At 45.1% G+C, this 17,293-nt stretch overlaps 1 protein-coding gene across 1 annotated transcript in view; it reads right to left on the reverse strand.

Moving 5' to 3' along the window:
• The window catches only part of birc6 (baculoviral IAP repeat containing 6), a gene marked incomplete at its 3' end in the record, with an annotated part of 41,022 nt that overhangs the window by 20,440 nt on the left and 3,289 nt on the right, over positions 1-17,293 (reverse strand). The window contains exons 2-9 of the mRNA XM_053633660.1: positions 11,505-11,686; positions 10,006-10,143; positions 4,857-5,050; positions 4,323-4,434; positions 3,106-3,188; positions 2,790-3,012; positions 1,295-1,464; positions 518-576 (exon numbers count right to left, since the gene is read on the reverse strand). Of these exons, the coding sequence (XP_053489635.1) occupies positions 518-576; positions 1,295-1,464; positions 2,790-3,012; positions 3,106-3,188; positions 4,323-4,434; positions 4,857-5,050; positions 10,006-10,143; positions 11,505-11,686 (1,161 nt within the window). The remainder of the gene's footprint in view (positions 1-517; positions 577-1,294; positions 1,465-2,789; positions 3,013-3,105; positions 3,189-4,322; positions 4,435-4,856; positions 5,051-10,005; positions 10,144-11,504; positions 11,687-17,293) is intronic.

Here is a 17,293-nt window from a genome sequence, read left to right on the forward strand (position 1 = left end):
ACCTTGGAAAAATAAATAATTTAATATTTATTTATCCCCTTAAACTCCACAGAACTGTGGCTTATGTAAATGAGCATGTTAGTAGGATAATAAGCATTATGTAAAAAGGGGGAAAAATATTTCATTAATAATAAACAAAAACAATGGTGGGAACAGAATAAAAAAAATTTAAAAATAATGCAAAATGTAATAAAAAATTAAATAAGTTTTAATAACCGTTATTATTGAATTCAGACAGTCTACTAAGGCTGTTGATATTACTTAATATTTATTATAAATTATATTAATGATTAATATTCTTTTTTTTAAAAAAAAGAATTCCCTTGTGTAGGAGGTTAAACATTCAAATGTCCTTAAAATGTTTTATTTACTAATTATAAACAAGTATAATAACAGTGTAAATTTTAAAAAATTTAAAAAAGCAAACAATAATAATAATAATAATAATAATAATAAAAAAACCGTGCATTGCATAAATAATTCACGTTAATATGCAGAATGAATGAATTTTCTGTACCGGTGACAGACTCGGATCTGGATTGCTCCTCACTGTCCGAGTCCTCCAACTGATCATCACTGTGCAAAAGAATAAAAAAAGTTTAAATATGGCGTTAGTTAATTATACACAACGGGAAAACACGGCTGAGAGAAAAGGGTCGTATCCTATCCTGAAGAGGCTGAACTGAATTCTTCCAACCCGCCCGAGAGCTGGATTAGATTAACCGGATCGATTTATCTGAGATAGAATTAGAAATGTTTTATCTTTAATACAGACAGGGTTAATGGGATATAAAATCAGAGTCGGGGAATCGCAATGCACACACAAGACTTTTCTACTTGCTATTTTCAGTTCTTAATGTAATGCAGTTGCAGATTAAAGTAAATGGAAAATATATAAAAATAAAAGCTCTTTTTATTACACTATTTCAGGAAAACAGAACATAGTGTCTATTAGATGAACGGGTGTAATATTTCATTTCACAACATGAGCCACATGAGAGACTTGAGAGAGAAATCGAACTGTAAAAAAGAAAATTCTCAGCGTTTTTAGGATGGATGTGTAGAATATCTGGCAACTCTGTCGAATGCTTTTACCTCAAACGGAGGACAAATCGCCACTCCGATGATATTACCTCAATTCTCTGTGATCCAACATGTATATGTAGCTGGATCTTGTGTGGAAGTGTGTAGAGCATTGCAGAAGAGAGTAGACATGTACAGGAGTGTATAGGGTTGTGTAGAGAAGTGTGTAGAAGTGTGTAGGAGTGTGTAGGAGTGTGTAGAATTGGGTCACCTGTCCCCCTCCAGTTTGGGGATGTCCGAGCAGCTGGACGCGTCCTCTAGCCAGGCCAGTGTGGGTCTGCGAGAATCAGAACCAGACACGCTCTGCTGTTCACTTCCTGACAGGATCAGCTGCCTGAGGATGGCCGGGTCATACGGGTTCACCTCGAACTTTAAATGGACCTACACACACACACACACACACGATGATAAATCCTGAGAGTGACAATAAACTATAAAGTTTAAGGTTTTAAGTGTGACGTGTTCTCTTCTCAAGCCCCGCCCCTCCTGCACTATGATTGGCTAGTTCATGATCAAACCTATATGGCTGGAATTATTTTATGAATTAACTAATGGTCACATTACACATGCCTCTAGGACCACTGAATAATGACTCAAATAAAAAGCAGGTAATTCTGATGCGAGACGAGACGAGTTGAGCAGCTGATCTGTTTTCAGGAAGTTACAGAGTGGAAAGTTCACACGTCCTCTTCAGTGTGAAAATAACTCGGCTTTATTTAAATCAGATGTTCATGTACAGCGACATCACAGATCCTGATAAAACCTGCACACGGTTAATATCTGCTCGGCGTGTGCACGTCTTTCTTTCCTCTCACAGCGCTGAAAGCCTGTTAGCTCATTAATATAGAGCTGAACGCTCTTCATTTTAGTTTTCATTCATATTATTTCTATTTTTTTAATTCTTCATTAACTGACTCGTTTACAGAATTCTGATAATAATAATAAAAATAATAAAACCGTCATCGTTATTGTCAAAATAATTAGCTAAACTGAATTACAATTATTTAAATAAAATTCTCAAATGATAAAATAATTACTAAATATTATTCTATGAATAATACCTAAATAAGCTTTTAAAAAATCATATGAATCAAACTAGTCATATAATAAAAAAAAGAATTATTAAAATTCAAGAGTACACACACACCTGTGTATATACATATATATATATATATATATATATACACACACACACACACATATACACACACACATTATATATATATATATATATATAATGTATATATTTTTCCTTTAATACATAAACCTGTATTTTTGAGATGTACTTAAAAGTAACGATGTTATTTTCAAAATCTGTTTAAAGGCAAACCTTAAACATATCAAGACCAAAACAAAGAATAAACATTCTAAATTTATGAAATACACCACAGACAGAAAGATTATATTATATATATATATATATATATATATATATATATATATATATATATATATATATATATACACATACATACATACATACATACATACACATACATATACATACATACATACATAGAGAGCGAGAGAGAGCGCGAGAGAGAGAGCGAGAGAAAGAGCGAGAGAAAGAGAGCGCAAGATCATATAAAAATACAGATTATATTCCTATATAAAGGTGTTGTTTATGTGCTGCTGTAATAACGAGGGCGATGTGTATGGAGAGATTTGAGGAGCGGTCTCAGATCTCAGAGACGTCTCCGCTCTACCTTCATGAGCTTGGACACGTCCCAGACGCAGATCTTGCCTCTCTTGGTGGCCGTAGCGAGAAAGTGCGGGCAGCTCCCGAAGCCGTAGCAGGAGATCTTATCGGAGCAGTCGGAGCTGGGGAACTGGGCGGGGCTGGTGGCCAGAGTGACGGACAGAGGAACGTTCTGGGTGTGTTCTCCCTTGACGAAGGGGCAGTTGGGCGAGTGGCGCTCGTGCTCGGACCTGAGAACACATATGGGTTTAGAGTGCTAAAGGGCCTTTTGTTGTTGTTATTACTGTTAGCACGTTAGCGTGCGAGTGTGTATGAACCCCTACCACGGCTCATCGGTAGGCTCCCAGCAGACCAGACACACGCTGCAGGTGAAGCACATGGCCCGGTCGTCTCCTGTAGATGCAGGCTGTCCAGGAGGGAAAAGGAAAAAAAAAAAAAACAAACAAGCTTCATTAAATATTCTGTTTCTGGACAAAAGCGAGAGACGACACCTCACTAACGTCTCTCACTCCACAGCAGTGCTGAATTCTGGATCCTGATTGGTCGGATTATATTAACGCACCCCTTCGAATACATTATTGTTGCTATAGTAACAGCTCGTGCACAGGGACACGAGTGTAATTACTGATACAGTGAAGCGTTCTAAAGGCAAGGAGAAACGTGTGTGAGATGTTTATGGAAGGAGTCTCCAGTGTCAGAGGAGATTTCTCAGTAACATAAGCTCTGAGGTGTTTTTTTTAATGTGAGCTAGATAAAAGGAAGGAAGGAAGGAAGGAAGGAAGGAAGAGAGGCTGTCGAGAGAACGACTATTCAAAGCTGCTATAATGTTATTGAGAACAGGAACTCGATGGTTTCACAAACGTTAGATGTAACTATAAATGGATAAAAAGTATGACGTGTTTAATAAATAAAAACTGTAATCGTAGTCAAACTGCTCTGCCTTTACCCGGGTCGCTCGTTCCGTGCTCCCCGTCTGCACACGTCACCTTTTAGGGAGTTTTGTGGGCGTCGCTAAATGCGAATGAGCCGCATGAGGAACGCGCGTCACGGTCATCACTATGCGCCACACGAGTACGAAGGAAATTTTCAGAAACTTTCGGAAACGCGACACCTGACGTGAGGTGCAATACACGAGACATCTACGGAGTCAAACGCAGCGAGCGTGAAGTCAAGATCAAACACCAACGACGGTTCTGAGCAATCAGCCTTTATATCTTTTCAACAGAGCACGCCATTCTCCTCGTCCTCGCCAGGCTCTGTCGGCATGACAACGGGACACGTGAGCTAAATGAGTACCGTCGTCTCCGTGGTAACCGCCCCGACTCGGCCTCTTTGGCATTCAGGGTGGCGCGGTGTGAAGAGGGAGAGGAGGAGGCTCACGGTGCCGGGGATTCCCGCTGACTAAATCTAAACCAAAACCAAAAGCAGCTCGCGGTGCTTCGCGTCACATCTCCGGAACCGGTCGCACAGGAACACGGAGCTGGACGCAGCTCACTAGCGCTGAAAATATTCACACACCAATGAGATGAAAGGGAGGTACCTGGTGGTAGAAGCCGGCCTGGGCCATGGGGTCGGGCTGAGCCCACCTGTAACCGGCGTGAGGCCACGACGTGAAGGTCTCTCTCCTGTTGGCCTCGCTGTACATCAAAGACCTGAAAAATACACGTCCATGTGAGAAGTCCTGCTCTCTGTATCTAAAACAAGTGAAACTCTACGTTCATCACACGTCCTTTATTATCTCATCTCTCCATACAATCCACTTCACTGCTGAATCCTGCACTCTGATTGGTCAGAAGGTGGTGATTAGTTCTCTACAGCGGCTCTGACAGTCGCGCAGGTTTATATTAACACACTCGTCCTGATGCGCTATCGTTTCTATAGTAACGGCGCGTTCTGCTATGTTATCGTGCTGTTATTGAACTAAAATTAATATAATCGTTGATCAGGAAGTCATGGACCCGTGTCAGGTCTCTTTATGAACATACAGATACATGTAGGTGAATTTACTGATGCAGTTTTCCTGTATATTTATCAGTCTGTACGGGATTTCTGGGAGGTGGAGGTGATCACTCACCTGTCCACGGAGCGTCCCGGGCCGACCCCGAGCTCCGGCCTGGCGCTGGGTAAGAGGTAGGAGAGTCTGTCCATGACGGAGGAGGCGACAGACAGAGCAGCGATGTTCTGGTTCAGCTTCTTCAGCTCGTTCACTATGGCACTCGCCACCAGCTTTAACACGTGGTGGGGCAGATGGAACGTCACCGTCGCCCACTGAGAGAGAGACACAGAGAGAGACAGGCAGAGAGAGAGAGAGACAGGCAGAGAGAGAGAGAGACAGGCAGAGAGAGAGAGAGACAGGCAGAGAGAGAGAGAGAGAGAGACAGGCAGAGAGAGAGAGAGACAGGCAGAGAGAGAGAGAGACAGGCAGAGAGAGAGAGAGAGAGAGAGACAGAGAGAGAGACAGGCAGAGAGAGAGAGAGAGAGAGACAGGCAGAGAGAGAGAGAGAGAGAGAGACAGGCAGAGACAGAGAGAGAGAGAGACAGGCAGAGAGAGAGAGAGAGAGAGACAGGCAGAGAGAGAGAGAGAGAGAGAGACAGGCAGAGAGAGAGAGAGAGAGAGAGAGAGAGAGACAGGCAGAGACAGAGAGAGAGAGAGACAGGCAGAGAGAGAGAGAGAGAGACAGGCAGAGAGAGAGAGAGAGAGAGAGACAGGCAGAGAGAGAGAGAGAGAGAGAGACAGGCAGAGACAGAGAGAGAGAGAGACAGGCAGAGAGAGAGAGAGAGAGAGACAGGCAGAGAGAGAGAGAGAGAGAGAGAGAGAGAGAGACAGGCAGAGACAGAGAGAGAGAGAGACAGGCAGAGAGAGAGAGAGAGAGACAGGCAGAGAGAGAGAGAGAGAGAGAGAGAGAGAGAGAGACAGGCAGAGAGAGAGAGAGAGAGAGAGAGAGAGAGAGACAGGCAGAGAGAGAGAGAGAGAGAGAGAGAGAGAGAGACAGGCAGAGAGAGAGAGAGAGAGAGAGAGATGAAGGACACATTTTGTACACACTGGATTGTGTATGTTATTATAATCTTTAAGTGGTCACTCATTACACTTTCACATTAAAACTCATCCTAACTGGCTACATAAACAGCAGTGTGTGTGCACAGAAACCACTCTGGCTGTGTGTGTGTGTGTGTGTGTGTGTGTGTGTGTGTGTGTGTGTGTGTATTAGTGTCTATGCGTAATGAAGAAGCAGCGAACACTAAACAATGGTTAGAAAATACTGAAATACTGCATTTAAGGAAACTCAAATTTGCTGACACATAAAACTGTGTGTGTGTGTGTGTGTGTGTGTGTGTGTGTGTGTGTGTGTGTGTGTGTGTGTGTGTGGAATAAGATACGCTGCACTGGACCCAAAATAAAAGCCAAAGCAGAACAGAGTATTAGAACTGAGCTGAAGGAACATGTATAATTAATAATGCAGCAGCAGCAGCAGCAGCACAGGCTAACACTCGCACACACTCACTCGTTCACAGCCTAACACTCGCACACACTCACTCGTTCACAGCCTAACACTCGCGCACACACTCACTCGTTCACAGCCTAACACTCGCGCACACACTCACTCGTTCACAGCCTAACACTCGCGCACACACTCACTCGTTCACAGCCTAACACTCGCGCACACACTCACTCGTTCACAGCCTAACACTCGCACACACTCACTCGTTCACAGCCTAACACTCGCGCACACACTCACTCGTTCACAGCCTAACACTCGCGCACACACTCACTCGTTCACAGCCTAACACTCGCGCACACACTCACTCGTTCACAGCCTAACACTCGCGCACACACTCACTCGTTCACAGCCTAACACTCGCACACACTCACTCGTTCACAGCCTAACACTCGCGCACACACTCACTCGTTCACAGCCTAACACTCGCACACACACTCACTCGTTCACAGCCTAACACTCGCACACACTCACTCGTTCACAGCCTAACACTCGCACACACTCACTCGTTCACAGCCTAACACTCGCACACACTCACTCGTTCACAGCCTAACACTCGCACACACTCACTCGTTCACAGCCTAACACTCGCACACACTCACTCGTTCACAGCCTAACACTCGCACACACTCACTCGTTCACAGCCTAACACTCGCACACACTCACTCGTTCACAGCCTAACACTCGCACACACTCACTCGTTCACAGCCTAACACTCGCGCACACACTCACTCGTTCACAGCCTAACACTCGCGCACACACTCACTCATTCACAGCCTAACACTCGCACACACTCACTCGTTCACAGCCTAACACTCGCACACACTCACTCGTTCACAGCCTAACACTCGCGCACACACTCACTCGTTCACAGCCTAACACTCGCGCACACACTCACTCGTTCACAGCCTAACACTCGCGCACACACTCACTCGTTCACAGCCTAACACTCGCGCACACACTCACTCGTTCACAGCCTAACACTCGCGCACACACTCACTCGTTCACAGCCTAACACTCGCGCACACACTCACTCGTTCACAGCCTAACACTCGCGCACACACTCACTCGTTCACAGCCTAACACTCGCGCACACACTCACTCGTTCACAGCCTAACACTCGCACACACTCACTCGTTCACAGCCTAACACTCGCGCACACACTCACTCATTCACAGCCTAACACTCGCACACACACTCACTCATTCACAGCCTAACACTCGCACACACTCACTCGTTCACAGCCTAACACTCGCACACACTCACTCGTTCACAGCCTAACACTCGCACACACTCACTCGTTCACAGCCTAACACTCGCACACACTCACTCGTTCACAGCCTAACACTCGCACACACTCACTCGTTCACAGCCTAACACTCGCACACACTCACTCGTTCACAGCCTAACACTCGCGCACACACTCACTCGTTCACAGCCTAACACTCGCACACACTCACTCGTTCACAGCCTAACACTCGCGCACACACTCACTCGTTCACAGCCTAACACTCGCGCACACACTCACTCGTTCACAGCCTAACACTCGCGCACACACTCACTCATTCACAGCCTAACACTCGCGCACACACTCACTCATTCACAGCCTAACACTCGCACACACACTCACTCATTCACAGCCTAACACTCGCACACACTCACTCATTCACAGCCTAACACTCGCACACACACTCACTCATTCACAGCCTAACACTCGCACACACACTCACTCGTTCACAGCTGTTTGGAATTCTTTGATTTATGCAGTAATGAGTTTCGGTTACATGCTATCACACACTATAGACCACGCCCCATTTCTATCACACACTATAGACCACGCCCCATTTCTATCACACACTATAGACCACACCCCATTTCTATCACACACTATAGACCACACCCCATTTCTATCACACACTATAGACCACACCCCATTTCTATCACACACTATAGACCACGCCCCATTTCTATCACACACTATAGACCACACCCCATTTCTATCACACACTATAGACCACACCCCATTTCTATCACTGGGTGTGATGGACTTGGGCTGCGGCTGGATTAACCGATTGGTGAGCGTTGCCACTTGCAGTCGGGGGGGGGGGGGGGGGGGGGGGGGGGAGTTGAAAACGGACACTTCTTGCTTCCCGTAGTGACACTCGCGTGGCATTCGTTTTCTTTATCGCAGGCAAAGTAGATTAGATGTAATATTTCTCAGATAAACAGACGCTTGAATTTTACATGTAGCAACCAGAAATACATCACTGAATAGGTTATCGCCCCATCACTATCACATGATCTAGGCCACGCCCCGTCACTATCAGAGGATCTGGATATAGGCCACGCCCCATCACTATCACATGATCTAGGCCACGCCCCATCACTATCAGAGGATCTGGATCTAGGCCAGATCCCATCACTCTCACATGATCTAGGCCACGCCCCATCACTATCAGAGGATCTGGATCTAGGCCACGCCCCATCACTATCACATGATCTAGGCCACACCCCATCACTATCAGAGGCTCTGGATATAGGCCACGCCCCATCACTATCACATGATCTAGGCCACGCCCCATCACTATCAGAGGATCTGGATCTAGGCCAGATCCCATCACTCTCACATGATCTAGGCCACGCCCCATCACTATCAGAGGATCTGGATCTAGGCCACGCCCCATCACTATAAGAGGATCATAGGCCACGTTTTTATTTTCTCAGTTCTGAAGCCACCATGTCGGAAGAGGTATCCCGTGGTGTTGGAAAAGATGTTACTGTGTTTCAGAAGGAGTGGATTACTGGCCTGCATCAAGCAAAGAAAATAACTAAGGAGATGCTGAAATCCCTGGAACTGGGATCAGAACGGTCCTACGCATCAGTAATCCTGGATAAGGAGAGTGGTGAACTGTCAACTCTGCAGAAGAACTATGATGGGAGATCTTGGTGAAGTCACACGGTACAGAACTCGACAGTAGAACACAGGGCTGTGTTTAATAGTGAACTTACAGGACTGGGACTAAACAGCTGCGTGGCCACAAGTACACCTGTTTTCAGTCAGTCTAATCGGAGAAAAACGACTTGGGTTTGCTGGGGAGCGTAAAGATTGGACTGTGGAGCAATGGAAAAAGGTCACGTGGTCTGATGAGTCCAGACCGAGCCTATTCCAAAGTGATGGGTGCGTCAGGGTAAGAAGGGAAGCACATGAAGCGATACTGCCTGCTGTACAAGCCTGTGGAGGTAGTGTTATGGTCCGGGGTTGCTTCAGTTGCTCAGGTCTGAAATGAAGTCAGCGGAGAACCTGAATGTTCTGAGTGACCAGGTTATCCCCGTCAGCAGATTTTCCTCTTCCCTGACGGCACTGGTGTATTCCAGGACGACAACGCCGAGGAGTGAAACCCCATTCAACCGTATTAAACATACTTCCTTTCCATTTGGGTAAATATGAAAAGTACAGCTGAAGTGCTGATCCTTTACGGATTTTAACGTATTAGAGAATTCCCTAATAATACACACACACACACACACACACACACACACACATATATATATAAATAAAACATACGCTACACTAATCAGAACTGTTAAATACAGTCAGAGAAAACTGCGGGAGGAGATGAAGAGTGTTTTATAGAATAAATATACTAGCGTATAATGTTGAGTGTTTGGTGTTGAGTGTTTGGTGTTGAGTGTTTGGTGTTGAGTGTTTGGTGTTGAGTTTCAGACCTTGGCCACTTTGTGATTGGCTGCCGTCTCGTGTGAGGTATTTTTCAGGCCTTCTTTCAGCTGTGTGAGGAAGAGGTCATAACCTTCTGTGTTCACAATGTCCACCTTCTCCAGGCACGCGTACAGCATCTGCTGAGCCTGAGACACACACACACACACACACACACAGTTTACAATTCTGCTTCACATCTCCCAGTACATTTAAAGTGTGTGTTCTGAGATTTAAGGAGTTGTATGAGCGTCGGGACGACTCGGACGCAATCAGGAAGTAGATTAGCTTCAATTAAAGATTTGATTTCTCTCTCGGTTTTAGTGAACAGACATTTTTTTTAGACCAAGGGTGCCAATAATTCTGGACCCGTACTTGACTGTAGGAGTTTTTACAGCTAATCAGTTCCACAGCGAGTAAACTCCGGGCCTTGCGGTGTCGTCCGTGAGTTTATTAGTGATCCTACACGTCTGCTGGGTTTGTGCTGAATGTTGGAGCTGAGCTCTAGAGCCGGAGAGAAAGGAGTGGTGAATACCTCACATCAGACCGGTACACTAAACGCCACGCCTGACCCGTCTGTCTGCATTCTACTGCGGCTCGCTCACTCGCTCGCTCACGTGACTGTGACCTCCTCCCTCAACTGACCTGCTGATTCGATCCACCTCGTTACAGACACCCTCCTAATCACACACACTTCTGTATGGACGCTTTACTTTTCATGTACGATTATAAACAGTGCGTTATATCCGAGATATTCATTTCTCACAGATCTGAGAACAGTAACAACAAACAAACAACAACAAAAGGTTTACACCCAAAAAGACTAAATATCCGGACAATGGGGCGTCTAATCTAACACTCTGCATTCAGAGTTGCTAATGATAATTATGAAGCCCAATAATCATTTTATTTTTAAATAATGAATTAGCGTTAATTAAGCGCTCATTAATAATGAAAAGAAATACACTGGTGCTGTTAATCGATCGATTAATATCAGTTTAATTAGTACCTGCTGTTCATTTTGTATTCATGAATTAAGAGCAGTTAATAATTATTTAAGTCAGCGATCTTAATGAAACGCTATAAATCACTTGGTAATTGGATATTATTAAATAAAGCTTGCAGCGACTGATATTTAGCGGAGAACGTGTTTATTTATTTACCGAAATCCGTTAAGTCCCGCGACGTTATTGAGGATAATTACACGAGCGACCCGTTAAGCAGACAGCTACGTGAGCTGCGTTAGCAGTCACGAGGAAGCTTCACCCGTTACCATGACGACCACCAGTTCACACTCACGATCAGACTATTATCGGTCACATGTATGTTACAGTACAGTGAAAGTCTTTTTCCTTGGCATATCCCAGCACGTTAGGAGGTACACTACGTCGTGTAGAGGACCAGAGGAGCACTACGATGAAGCGCACTCGTCTGTAGCTTCTTTATGGTGGCTTTATGACGCCCTTATGACTGGTTATAAGCTCTGCGTGAGGGTTTACGGCTCGCCCACCTCTGTGACCGGGAGCTCCAGCTGGACCATGTCCTCCGGTTTGGACACAGGAGCCTGCAGAGCCGTGTCCAAGAGCAGAATTCCGTTCAGGTCCTTCCTGCATCCCACCGCGTAATCATCCACAAACAGAACCTTATCCACCGCCGGGAAGTACTGACACCTCACACGGCCTCCGGGCTTCGCTGTGGACACACACACACACACACACACACACACACACACACACACACACAGTCAGCAACTTACAATCACTGTGATGATCAATCACTGCATCCAGATGTTTTTATTAATAGTGTACTTGGTTATTTCTTGACGTTCTTTCACGCCTGCTGCTCCGGCTCCTCAGTCTGAATCCGAGAGAAACTCGGTCTTATCGTTTATTTTATTTTCTCACGGCGTTAAACGAAACTACGAAATACAGATCAGGATTTACGGTGTGTGTAATTCCCCACTTTTTATTAAAGTTATTTATTTAAATTGTTTGCGTCGTACTTACCAATTTAACCGTACAGATCAGGAAAACAAATCCTGGTTTGATTTTGTATACAGCCGTCGTGAGAAAAAGAAAGTACACCCTCTTTCAGTTTTCATCAGCGCCTAAATAACAACTGTGCGCTCCTCACTAACTTCCATAAAGAAATAAATAAGCTCAGGTGTGTAGAAAAAAAACACCACCACAGATTTCAATATGTAATCATTTTTTCCTCTAAAACACAATCCAGGTGTGAAAACCCAACTACACCCTTCCTACATTCAGTCACTGAGAGAGTAATTATAGGCGTGAGTACCTCTCTAACAGCAGAACCTGGGACAGTGTGGTGTTCTAGAGCACTCAGGTGTGTGTCTACATCAAGCCAAGAAGAACAGACATGATCTCAGACATGACCTCAGAAGCGACTGTTGCCGCTCATCGATCTGGGAAAGGGTTATCGGGCCGTCTCCTAACTATTTAACATTCACCATTCTACAGTCAGGAGGATTGGTTACAAATGGAGAGCCTTCAAGACAGCTGCAAATCTTCCCAGATGTGGGAGTCCCTGCAAATTCAGTCCAGTCCAAGGACAGACCATTTATTGAGCAGAGATGTTAAGAAAAACCCAAGAGCTGCATCATGTGGCCTACAGACCTCTGTAAGTAAGCGAGTGTGGTGTTCATGGAAGCGGGGCTAAGAAAAAGAAGAACAAATTAGGATTGAACAAACCACAAAAGTTCTGGAACAACATCCTTTGGACCAGGGGTGTCTGATCTTATCCGCAAAGGGCCGGAGTGGGTGCGGGTTTTCATTCCAATCCAGCAGGAGCCACACCTGATTCCACCTGTTTTATCAGTTGAGTTTGGCTTTCACTAGACTCAGATGTGGCTTCTGCTTGGTTGGAATGAAAACCCGCACCCACACCGGCCCTTACTAGATAAGATTGGACACTCCTGCTTTGGACTGAACAGACTAAGGTGGAGAGGTTTGGCAAAAACCAAACACAGTTTGGGGGGGGGGGGGGGGTTTGGGCGTGTTTTCCACCCACAGGTCCTGCAGACATTGCTGTCTCAATGACCTCCACTATAGAAGAATATTCTTGTGATAAATATCTGTCCAAGTTGTTGTTGCTAAAGGTGGTTCTACATGTTACTGAACTGTAGGGTGTACTTATTTTCTCACACCTGGTTTCTGAATGTTGGAATGACTACGTGTTGGAATGTGCGTGGCTTTTTTTGTACACACCTCAGCTTATTTGTTTGTTTACAGAAGTTAGTGAGGAGCGCACAATTGTTATTTAGGCGCTGATAAATAAAAACAGAACTGAAGGAGGGTGTACTTACTTTTTCCAATGAAATGTATTTCCTCTTCCCACTGAAATCAGTTTGTTTACTCCACTGCCAGCACAACACACGACACACTTCACACACGTGCGATGACTGTAACCCACGTGTCAGAGCACCGTCGAGCCAGACGTCGTGTACTATATAGTACAAGTTTACACACACTCATTCTTTATATTTTATTTTACACATTTTAGAAGAATAATAAAGTCATCAAAACTCTGGAGTAACACAAATGGAGCTATGGGAACGATGTCATGATAAAAAATCCAAAATAAATCAGAATGACGGAGTATTTCATCATCTTCAGAGTCGACGCCCTTTCTGTGGAGGATGTACAGAAGTGTATTCTTGGCGTTTTCTCACCGGATTTCTTGAGGAATTTCCCTGAGATGATTTTGAACGGTATTAAAGGAGTTCACACCGACGCTGCACACTCATCTCCTGCTTTTCAGAATATTCCCCTCCGAGTCGTCCGTTCAAATACAGATTTTCAGAAGTAAAATGTTAGTTTTCTAATGAAAGAAATGAACACGTCGGTGCGGTTATATTTTCGTCTACGACACCGATTTCACACGTTTAATCTCGCACCTTCAGATCAGACGCTTTTTAACATCATGAGAAACATTTCAGTCCGGTGTCCACAAACTTTTGACCCGTCATGTGTACACTACATCAGGAATTTTTTTTTTGTAGAAATAATAATAAAAAATCCCCCGAGCTCAGGGGAGAACACGCGCTAAATGTTTCCAATTTCAAAATATACTAAAGAACAAAACACAGACTGATTTTTGATGAACATGTCAAAATAAATAACTTTACATTATGGAATACTGTACTGTAGGATGAAGGGAGGACCGATCTTTTTTAGAAAGATGAGAGCGCGAGCTGACAGCACAGAGCGCGCGAGAGAGAGAGCGCGTGCAGCAGTGGTCGCGTGAGCTAGACAGTGAATAGAGAGAGAGAGAGAGAGAGAGAGAGCGCAGCAGTGGTCGCGTGAGCTAGACAGTGAATAGAGAGAGAGAGAGAGAGAGAGCGCAGCAGTGGTCGCGTGAGCTAGACAGTGAATAGAGAGAGAGAGAGAGAGAGAGAGAGAGAGAGCGCAGCAGTGGTCGCGTGAGCTAGACAGTGAATAGAGAGAGAGAGAGAGAGAGAGAGAGAGAGCGCAGCAGTGGTCGCGTGAGCTAGACAGTGAATAGAGAGAGAGAGAGAGAGAGAGAGAGAGAGCGCAGCAGTGGTCGCGTGAGCTAGACAGTGAATAGAGAGAGAGAGAGAGAGAGAGAGAGAGAGAGAGAGAGAGAGAAAGAGAGAGAGCGCAGCAGTGGTCGCGTGAGCTAGACAGTGAATAGAGAGAGAGAGAGAGAGAGAGAGAGAGAGAGAGAGAGAGAGAGAGAGAGAGAGAGAGCGCAGCAGTGGTCGCGTGAGCTAGACAGTGAATAGAGAGAGAGAGAGAGAGAGAGAGAGAGAGAGCGCAGCAGTGGTCGCGTGAGCTAGACAGTGAATAGAGAGAGAGAGAGAGAGAGAGAGAGAGAGAGAGAGAGCGCAGCAGTGGTCGCGTGAGCTAGACAGTGAATAGAGAGAGAGAGAGAGAGAGAGAGAGAGAGAGAGAGAGAGAGAGAGAGAGCGCAGCAGTGGTCGCGTGAGCTAGACAGTGAATAGAGAGAGAGAGAGAGAGAGAGAGAGAGAGAGAGCGCAGCAGTGGTCGCGTGAGCTAGACAGTGAATAGAGAGAGAGAGAGAGAGAGAGAGAGAGAGAGAGAGAGAGAGAGTTATCTAACGTCAGTAAGCTGCTGTCTTAAGTTCTCGATAAGGTTCGAGTTACGTCACCGAGTGTTCAGTTCGGGGTCGAGGCTAGCACTACCATCACTACACAGCTAACCAGACCAACGAACGTTACTGTACCCTCCTCAGTTAAAATAATGTGTGTAGCGTTACCATTTTAACGTTTAGACATCCAATACACAAACTGCTTAGTGTGGTGTTTTTATCATCGTGTTAGGAAAAAAGGGTCTTAACCTTCCTGGCGGGTCGCCCAAGTAGAGCCTATGTATGGGAAACACTGTCTAGATTAAAACATCTTGTGAATCACATCCATCGTTTATTTTCCTATTTTGTTCTTCAGTCCAAATCTCCAGAAAACAACAAACTCTGTCCTTCAGCTCAGTTTATCAGCTCACACCTACAGAAGAACATCCAGCGCAACCCAAAACACACAGCATGTTAGCTCTGTGACGCCGCTCCAAGATACTCGGCTTTACCTTAATCATCTCTATGCTGCGCAGCTCTGTGTTAAACAGCTCTACATGAGCTCTATTAGTCATCTGTGTTAAACAGCTCGGCGTCAGACAGCTCGGCGTTAACCAGCTCGGTATTGCACATGTTAAACAGCTCGGCGTCAATCAGCTCGGCGTTAGACATGTTAAACAGCCCTACGTTAGTCAGCTCGGCGTTAAACAGCTCTACGTTAGTCAGCTCGGCATTAAACAGCTCTACGTTAGTCAGCTCGGCGTTAAACAGCTCTACGTTAGTCAGCTCGGCATTAAACAGCTCTACGTTAGTCAGCTCGGCGTTAAACAGCTCTACGTTAGTCAGCTCGGCGTTAATCGGCTCGGTATTGCACATGTTAAACAGCTCTACGTGACACAGCTCTACATTGCGCATGTTAAACAGCGCGGCGTTAGTCAGCGTGGCGTTTCACATGTTAAACAGCTCTGTGTTAGCGAGCTGTGATAAACAGCTCTACGTGACGCAGCTGTATGCTGCGAATGTTAAACAGCTCTAAATGAAACAGCTCTACGTGACGCAGCTCTACGTTACGCAGCTCTGTGTTAAACAGCTCGATGTTAAACAGCCTTACGTTAGTCAACTCTACATGAAACAGCTCTATTAGTCATCTGTTAAACAGCTCTACGTGACACAGCTCTACAGTGCGCATGTTAAACAGCGCTGCGTTAAACAGCTCTACATAACGCAGCTCTATGTTGCTCATGTGAAACAGCTCTGCGTAAAACAGCTCTCTGTTGCTCATGTTAAACAGCTGTGTTAAACAGCTCTACGTTGCTCATGTTAAACAGCGCTGCGTTAAACAGCTCTACATAACGCAGCTCTATGTTGCTCATGTTAAACAGCTCTATGTTAAACAGCTGTGTTAAACAGCTCTACGTTGCTCATGTTAAACAGCTGTGTTAAACAGCTCTACGTTACTCATGTTAAACAACTCTGTTAAACAGTGCTGCGTTAAACAGCGCTGCGTTAAACAGCTCTACATAATGCAGCTCTATGTTGCTCATGTTAAACAGCTCTACATAACGCAGCTCTATGTTGCTCATGTTAAACAGCTCTGTGTTAAACAGCTCTATGTTGCTCATGTTGAACAGCTCTGTGTTAAACAGCTGTGTTAAACAGCTGTGTTAAACAGCTCTACGTTGCTCATGTTGAACAGCTCTGTGTTGAACAGCTCTGTGTTGAACAGCTCTGTGTTGAACAGCTCTACGTTGCTCATGTTAAACAGCTCTGTGTTGAACAGCTCTGTGTTAAACAGCTCTACGTTGCTCATGTTAAACAGCTCTGTGTTGAACAGCTCTGTGTTGAACAGCTCTATGTGACACAGCGCTACATTGCTCATGTTGAACAGCTCTACGTGATGCAGCGCTACAAGTCGGTTCTACGTTGCTCAGCCCTACATGACGCAGCTCTTAAACATTAATAAGTGCCTCGTACGTGTGTAAACATTCACGTAACATTTAGTCAATAAATTAATCAATAGTGAATTTGTGAAAATGAGCAAATAACCTTTCTCTAGCATGTCAGATAATCCCACGTGAGTCACGTAACGATTAGACGCTGCTAACACGAGCCACAACAGACACAGCTGAAGACCTCACAGACTGATGTTCTCCGCTCAGTTCTTCAGAGTTTCAGTAGACCTGCCAGAGTAACGTTAATAAAGTTTTTCATTCAGAGGAGGAACGGAAT

Source organism: Ictalurus furcatus, chromosome 9 (genome assembly GCF_023375685.1).
Source record: "Ictalurus furcatus strain D&B chromosome 9, Billie_1.0, whole genome shotgun sequence".
Taxonomy (NCBI): domain Eukaryota; kingdom Metazoa; phylum Chordata; class Actinopteri; order Siluriformes; family Ictaluridae; genus Ictalurus; species Ictalurus furcatus.